The sequence below is a fragment of the Emydura macquarii genome, unplaced genomic scaffold (genome assembly GCF_026122565.2).
Source record: "Emydura macquarii macquarii isolate MOO-44397 ecotype Brisbane River unplaced genomic scaffold, CSIRO-AGI_Emac_v2 contig_450, whole genome shotgun sequence".
Classification (NCBI taxonomy): domain Eukaryota; kingdom Metazoa; phylum Chordata; order Testudines; family Chelidae; genus Emydura; species Emydura macquarii.
In genome coordinates, this window is record NW_027130587.1 from 703,623 (window position 1) to 712,391 (window position 8,769).

General features: G+C 44.8%; 1 protein-coding gene across 1 annotated transcript in view; it reads right to left on the reverse strand.

Moving 5' to 3' along the window:
* The window catches only part of HSF5 (heat shock transcription factor 5), a 64,061-nt gene extending 55,510 nt beyond the window's left edge, over positions 1-8,551 (reverse strand). The window contains exons 1-3 of the mRNA XM_067537659.1: positions 7,990-8,551; positions 5,022-5,393; positions 399-496 (exon numbers count right to left, since the gene is read on the reverse strand). Coding sequence (XP_067393760.1) covers positions 399-496; positions 5,022-5,393; positions 7,990-8,551 — 1,032 coding nt within the window. The remainder of the gene's footprint in view (positions 1-398; positions 497-5,021; positions 5,394-7,989) is intronic.
* Positions 8,552-8,769: the final 218 nt, after the last annotated feature.

The window sequence follows — 8,769 nt, forward strand, 5'->3', positions numbered from 1 at the left end:
TTTCAGTGTTATGAAAAACTCATTGTTCAAACCAGGAAATCCCTGAAGGATAGCTAATATTCCAGATTTATCAACATTAATATTGAAGTCTGAAAAACTGAGGTTCACTCAAGACGAATAGAAACCCTGGAGAAGTCAGCTATGCTTTTCTTTATGTCGTGGTTACCTCATCCACAGCAAGTGGTTCTAAGTGGAATGCTTGACATGTTGTTCACCCAAGGACTATTCAGTTACAAAAACCACACACTTATATGCAGCTTTCCTTGCAGGTATTTTTACAGTCAAGTTAATTCTATGCACTCTCAAAGATATCCATTTTCTATTCCATATCCTCCTCCCCAGAAGTTCATAATACCCTGGTCACATGGCTTCTTCTTGTTTCAACTTAGTGCACTCACCTGAAAATAGCTGCAGTGTGTGTAGCTTGAGGCTGTAGGACTGCCACAGCCACTAAGAGGATCTATGTGAGTAGTAGGTGAGCAGCACTGTAACACAGCTAGAAAGAATCCAAACAGAAAAGTTATCAAATTTCTAGAACCTCTGTTCAGTGTAAAGAGTTCTATGTCCTACCCTGACAAAACATTTCAATATTGGCACAGCCAGCTGACTTCCAGAAATCTAGTATTACCTGCCTAAGGGATTTCGAATATATAAGATTCACTTCTGTCATCTTAATAATAATAATAATAATGTTTATTCTATGTATTGAGGTTATCCAAAAACCTATTGTTCTGGGCCTATGTCTGTTTTGTGTCTCCTGAGAAGTCACTCACATGTAGGTAATTTTCTCAGTGAAGTAAGCAAATAGTTCTTTGCAGCAAGATGTTCTGCTTCTGCAGACAAACGGAAGCACTCTGGGTTAAAAAGCAATTCACAATTAAGAATTAAGCATGGAGTGATCTAGCAGCTGCTATGGCAGAAGAGAAGTGTGATCACTGCTTCCTTCAAGGCCATGATATACATTTAAAAGGAATTTTTATGCTGGTGCTTGTGTCTGCCCATATTTTCTGCCACTGATGCTTTTGTTTTCTTCCTTCCTGTTTCTTTTGTCACAGATTATCAGAGAACATTGTTCTATGAGGAGCCATGTGAAGGGAATGGATGTTTTTGTGCCAAAGTTTTAATGTTTATAGTTAGCATGGTGAGAATGGGTTTCCATATGACTGTTTTGGAACAGAAATGGACACAGGAGCTTCTGGGCCAGCCCGTATGGTAGGTTCTTCTTCCCTGAAGACAGAGCATTCTGATCTTAGCTGAAAGTAAGTGATGGTCATCAGTTCAGGGATGGAATGTGTACTGTAGGGCAGAATTCCTGGACAATTCTAGAATGGGGTTATGTGATGTAGGTGTAATTATCATGTTCCTTATGTGTAAGCAGAGTCTGAAAAAAATCATGGCGGGGGGGGGGGGGGGAGGGATAATCATTTGAGTGTATAGGTCCGGTGATTGCCTCCTCATGGGATGGTCCAAACCACCTTTCCACACTTCCCATCCTGTTTCTCATGGTGGTTGATGGAGTCTTCACAGACAGTAAGTGTACATGTAAGAAAGTGTCTCAGTTAGTGCACACAAAGGGAAATGGCTTGCATTCAGTTATCAGTGTCTTAAACACCCAAAATCATAAAGCTAGGAAGATACCCAGCTGCTCTCAAGCTAAAAGCCAAGAGTGGAATTGCCATGTGGAAAGTAGCTTCAGATACCAAGATTTTCCCCTATTTTAATTTGAACCATGCCTTTACTTTTCAGAATCTTCAAGATTTAAAAATGTAACCATAATAGGGGGCAATGCCAACCACACGGTCCCCTACAGGGAGGAATGAAAATTCCCCCTCTACTTGACCCACTATCCTGCGAGGGAGAAGAGGAGATTCTGCACTTAAGCCCCAGCCCCTCTGAAAGTTGGGTACAATGATTCTCTAACCACCAGCTCTCCTATGCTCATGTTTGCAATTCCACCTTGGAAGAAGAGTGGCAGCAGCTACTTCATGCTATCTCTGAAGTAGAAAGGGATTCCATCAAGACAGTCTGTTGCTGGGAGGTGATGATAGTTTGAAGCTCATAATGCAGGGCCTAGTTGCTTCTCCAGGCCCTCTCTGCAGGTTGCATACGGCAAGACATCGGGCAAGAGCCCCTTTCTCCCTAGCATGCCATGTGTCTGTAACAGACACCCCTGAATCCTTCACTGGGGCTTCATTTCCCTGTGGAAAAAAACTGGAAAGGAAACGGTGGTGACTCAATTTTAGGGGTATGAGGTGACAAGTTCTCCCAACAGAACTCCTGAAGAAGTGTACATAAGTTATGTATGCATATTTCACTGTGCAGGGAGTTGGGGAAAGATTTCAGCCATGAGACGCAGAAACTCCAAGTATGAGATCTGACAGCCTTGGTGATAGTGAAGCTGGAATGTGGGTGGTAGCAAGAATAAATTGGTTTTGGTTTATTTGGAGAAAAATGACACTATGACAAACTTTCAGTACTAACATGAGTATTGTATGCTATTTTTGCAAGAACAATGGTTACATTTAAAAAAAATTAAGTTATTCTGACAACAATACTTATGGAATAGTTAACTTTCCACCTTCATCTGTACTTTGAAAGAATTCTCACTTTGGACTATATGCGCACATAGGGTTGTACTTGCTCCCTTTCTTTACCCCCCCATGTTAAAATGACCCAATTTAGAAAATCTCTAAAGAATTCTGTTCTTCCTCTGTAGCCACAAATGTAATGTATCTTTCTTTGTTGAGGCAGGCTAAAAAGAAACTCATCTCAAAAGAGTCCATACAAAATCAAAGTGTTCCACCACTGCAGATGGTCACATAGAACTAGTTAACATTAAAACAAACTTTTTTCCCCGCATTTAAACCAGTTATTCTAAACTTATTCATAGAGAAGATTAAAAGTGTTGACCCTTGACCTGATCTTCAACCTGTGACCTGACCTAAGCTTAGATAATTTATAATCGGGGTTAGGTAATAGCCTATACCTTTAGGAAAAGTTAACATGCTTAAGAAATCAGTAATGAATAATCATAACTATAATGCAATTAGGAGCACACAAAGTGAAAGACTATCTTAAAACAGACTTAGCAATATGCTTTAGGCATTTAGCAGAAGGCCTGAATAGTTAGCATGAATGGCTGATGCAAGGGTCATAAGATTTAGCAACATGTATCATATTATAAACATATAAGATACAACAACAAGTTTGGGCTTAAAATAGTGTATTTTAGGTATTTTGGGGTACACTTGAAACCATATTGACGTTAAAACTATTGTTAAATGCACTGATGCAAATTGGCCATGCAAGAACCCTAAAATTGGTCCCCTGGAATACCAAACATGAGCAGAGGACTGACAGTTAATCAAATACAATCCCAAATTCATGTGGATGAAAGGGGAAAAGTGTATTCCCAAATTAGTTGGGAAGGGTCAGACTATGGAAAGTTTAGGCTGAGGCTCCTTCTTTCTTTCCTCAACACAGATGTGGGACTGAGTAGACAGCCTCTTCCCTTTTCCATTCTTTTCTCCCCTTTTTACCCGCTTCCCTGCTACTCTGCACAAACCTTACTGGGATGAGCGTGCCACTCCCAAATAAGGACACAGATTTAACTATGGACCTTCTGGGAGGGTTTGAGCCAACGAACAGATGGGAGACAGGAGAGGGAACAAGCCCAGGAAGATGTAGAGAGAGAACAAAGAAAGAGCTGAGAAGCAGCAGCGCTGAGCTGAAGTAGAGAGACATCAAGGCGCAGTGTCTGAACTAGAAGCTGCTTGAAGGAGAGCCAGCTGCTGCACTGGTGCTTGCAAAAGTGAACTCTTACAGACGCACAACCTAGAGCTGACAATATGGCTGAAACCATACAGCAACACCAGTCAGAGCTCACAATACAAACAAGCATCCAAAGTGCAGAGACAGGTTGGACTGACCCAAGTGAGGAGGAGAAAGAGAGGATTGCATTGGCATGGGACAGAGAGTCTGTGTGTGTCTAGCCAACTATGGGGGTGAGTTATGTGCTATATGCTGTATCAAGGCAAGAAAGTCTGCATAACTCCTGACCTCAGTCTACTCCTGGCTGTACCTGGGTTAGATAAAATTGTTATTCTGTTATTGTGGTCTTTGATCCAGGGGTTAACTCTGACCTCTCCTAAGAATGGGTGTTTGTTTAGAAGTGCATGGCTGGGACCCCTTCCCCAACCCTGGGAATCCCCCACCAGACACAGGTGTTCCCCATTACGTTTCAGGTATGCATAAGACAGGTCATTCTTTTATACTTTTGATGTATTAACAGTGTTGTGATTATACTTAGAAAGATTTTTATTCAAGTCCAGATCAGTAGCTCTCTCTGAATGCCTCACCAATTTCAAATCTATGAAACAATTCCTTCAGTAGCCACTTAAGAGACTGAACCAGGTACCAGTAATGTGGGCATTACATCTGCTCTAAAGACAAGAATTTTGGAGGTAATTTGGGGGAGGAGGAGAAGAAAGATGTCAAAAATAAACTTAAAATGGAATGAGTGCAACTTTAATGATGGTACTACAAGAATGATGGAGAGATGGATGTCGCTTTCCATCCAGAAATGCATGGAGATTATAAGAAAGCAAGAAAGAATTTGAGAAAATGCAAAAACGGTGGCACAAGTTTTCAAACAGGGTAAAATATCCTATATGGGATTGTTAGGAGATCCTTTAATATGTTTTCTTCAAGTTAATTTATTTGAAGTTAAGTGCATGTCCGAACTTCCCACCAAGGAAAACTTCTCTCCTCTCCTCTACCCTTGAAACCTGTCAGAGTGGTTTTCCAGAAAATCTGGAAGGCGTGTATAGACTTCAGAACAAGAACGGTAAGGAATAAATGTTAAGAACTTTGCTGGGAGGTTCTCCCAGTTCTTTTAGGTTTGATACTCTTCCTTTCTATTCTAAGTCTCATTTAATATGTATACATTAAAGTGCATTGCAGGAAAAAACTGTTGATTTAAAAGATCTTGTTGAAAGGCAATTGCTAGACCCTTACCATACCTGTTGGATAGTAGGCTTGGGAGTACTGTGCTGAAGGTGTGTAGTTGCTATATTTCTGGGAAGAAGTGGTCATTGTCTGAGGCCCTTGTATGTGCACGGAAGTGGCACTGGGTTGGAGCGTGTACGTGACCTCTGTTGGAAACCTCTGGAGTACAGGAAATGGAACCCCTTTGTCTGAAAAAGTTGGGGAAGTCTCCATCTGCCCTGGAAGCATCCCAAGAGAGTTCTGCCATGTTCTGGGAGGAATTGGAGTCCGATCTGAACCTTTTGATGATAAAGTGCTGTGATTATGGGATGAAGCAGATACATAGGAGTAAGGAGATAAACTGTCTCGCCGAAATGACCGATGAAACTGTCCTACGGTCAGTACTCCTGCATTAAAAAGAATATATTTACTAGAATTACATGGCTGTGAAATAAATAAAGGATAATAAAATATGCTTCTCAATCCACACACAAATTGTATTTCACCATATGACAATAAAGTAGTATCTGGCTCTAAATGTTATCAATGCAGCATTTCAATCCCTTGTAAAAAATTCTTCAGTAACAAGTTCTTGGCCCCACAATTTGGAAAGTAGTTTTTTGCACAGTAAGTCAACAAAATAAATCCCAGTTACTTAGAATCTGCACCTTGGTAAACTATATATGGTATAGTAGACAAGCATGAAGTAGTATGGCAGACAAGACAGAGTGCTAGATTCCAAAGATGAGATTTTCAAAGCTACCTAAAAGAAGCCCACAGGGAACTGGGGCCCAAATCCTCTAGGCAGCTTTGAAAATCTCAGCTCAACTGCTTTATTACAAACCTTCTGATGAAAAGAACAGAGAAAAACCCAAAGATGGAAGAGTTAATAATAAACTCTGAATGCTGGGCTTTAGATAATAGGACACTCTGCTTCCATGCCGGACATCCCAGGCTTGAGTCTCGGCACTAGCTTCTTGCTCTCTGGAAGTAAGGGTAAGAGGCACAATCAACAGTATAGAAAGGGAGAACTACAAATCACACAACTTCTACTAACCAATCTAAGGGTATATCTATACTGACGGCGGCAACTTTGCTGTCGGCACAGTGCAGTGAAAACACCATGCAGAAGGGAAGCACAGCAGTCAACGGGAGTTACGCAAGCTACTCTGCGTAGCTTGCATAACTCTCGTCGACTGCCGCCAAATCGCCAGGTCAGTGAAGACCAGGGCTAAGGAGTAAATTGTAGAGGGGGAGGTGGCGATAGTGATACAGGGAACAGGCGCTAAATGTGATCTGCAAAAGGAGATATTTATTTTATAACAGACAGAGCTAGCAGCAATGCCTGTAGCTAAGGCTGTCCAAGTCTTCCCACTACAAAACCTTTTCTTCAGTTGTTAAAACTTTGTTAAGTTTTAACCATTTAGGTTGATATTTTCCATGAAGGGAGTCTGATCCAGGCTGAATTTTTTGTAGAAAGTTTCAGCAAAAATGGTTCAGTCACTCACAAAAAGGAGGACAGGAGGAAATGTACTAAGGATTTTAATTCCAGCAAAGCAAGTTTTTTGTTTAGACCTTCCGGTGTGCCCAGGTTTAATGTAGCAACTTGAAATTTGCCCGGGGAAGGGATGGGAGGGGAGGCGCAGACCTCACATTGAGTCTATCCAAAACTGACTTCCAGTTTTGTCCTCTCTGTTATTTCTGGGGGTCCTCTTGGAGGACCAGAGACCTGCAATGGGAGTTCTCTCAGTCCTTAGTTGAAAGGACAAGAGCATGTAACCCAGAAGTTTGATGCAGGAATTATGACATGAAATTCTATGATGTGTTATGGAGGAGGTCAGAGTTGATGATTACAATGGTTCCTTCTAGCTTTAAAGTATTTAACAAACTAAAACCATGTTAACCAAAACAAAAATTAAGCAAGTCTGCTTTAGGAGTCCCTTCCCTTCTCAGGTTTCTGAAGTGTTGTAATCCTAATTTTCCAGTTGTCCATTGAGTCTCCCAGAAAACACAGAACGGACAAGATTTCAATTACTATTTTAAACCAAAAAAAAAAAATATATATATATATATATATATATATGTTTTTTCAAGAAAAAAGTTCAAGCCTTCTTTACACATCATAACCACTCATTTTGGTCATCTCTGGGGGAATGAAGCAAGAATTGGGGAGATCTTCAAACCATCACTTGCACAGCCAAGTAACGCCCTTAAGAAGATGTGAGAAGAATAAAATTTCTGACTCCTATTTGAAATCAGTCTGCAAATCATATATACTCCATTTAACCTCCACCTACTCATTCATTCCTCTAGGAAAGTTATTTAGCTTTTAATTCTACTTCTTAAGATACTTTGCAGGATTATTACTCCAGCATCTTTTTTCCTTAGCACAAAACAGCCATCATGCACCTAGCTACCATTCATACAAACTCATGGACAGCAAGGGGTTGTACAGGTGTAACTGGAACTTAGCAAGCAATACACAAGATGCATAAGAAAGAACAGAATCCGTATCCATCAATGAAAGCTCTTCAGGGATAACAACTATAAAAACTGATTTTAGTCCCTGATCGTGTACATCCTTATACATATCAGTAACTTTATGCACGGAGAAACCACCCTCAACCCAATGTCATGTGCATAAAGTTACTGGTGCTTAGGGGCATGATGGGGACATCTGTAGACAGAGGTGTGAATACACACACACCCCAACTGACAAAGTGCAGCTGTTACGGGGAGTGCAGAAAGGCTCAGTCTGTTCAGACCGGCCAAGTCACTAGTCCCTCAAACCCATCCCCTCGCCACTACCTTCGTGCATGTAACCAGCGGCCTAAACAACCACCGGGGTCAGGGCGGCCAAACAGGCCTCGCTACCAGCAGGCCCGCTGCAAACCTCTTGACCCAGACCCACCCGGCCCGCCCCAGGCTCCCCTGAGCTGCCACTCGCCATGTACCGCGGGGAGCGACTGTCACCGCCCGCCCCAGGCCCCCGCGGCGCCTCACCGGCCTTGTCGGCCTTGCCGGGCCCCTGCGGCGGCAGGAGCGGCTCCCCGTGCAGCGAGGTGCTGAGCAGCCGCTGGAAGCGGTTGGGCGGGCGGCTGGTCACCTCCAGGCCGGCCGCGAGCTTGGCCTTGTTGGCGCTGGTGAGTCTCTTGAGGTGGACGAGCAGGTCGGGCCGGTCGCGGCGGAAGTGCGGGCTGTGGAAGTGGTGCAGGGGCCCGGCCGAGCCGCCGCCCGCCGGCCCGGGGGTGGCCGGGGAGCCGCCCGGCGGGCCCAGCACCACCTTGCGGAAGCCGTAGAGGTTGAGCTGCCGGATGAAGCTGGTGAAGTTGGTGGTCTTGAAGAGCTCGGCCGAGGCGGCCGCGGCCCCGTCGCCCCCCGGCCCCGCCCCATGGCCCGGCCCGGCGCCCAGCAGCTCGGCCTCGAAGAGCGGCTGGTCGATGAGCAGCCCCTCGCCGCGCGTGTCCCAGCGGATGGAGCGGAACCGCGGGCTGTTCACCAGCCGCCACAGCTTGGCCGGGAAGTTGTTGGGGTTGATGGGGGCGGCCAGCAGAGACTCCTCCATGGCGGGCGGGGGCCGCGGGGCGCGTCGCACCCAACGGCCGCTGCCGCCGCGCGAGCTCAGCGCGGCCAACCGCAGCGCAGCGGCCGCCAATCAGCGCCGGCCGCGAGGCCCGCCAGCCCTCGGCACGCGCGCGCCGGCCTCGCGCCTCGCCTCTCAGCGCGCCACGGGCCGGCCGCGGCCGCAGCCGCAGGGAGCGTCGGGAGAGGCTGCTCCGCCGG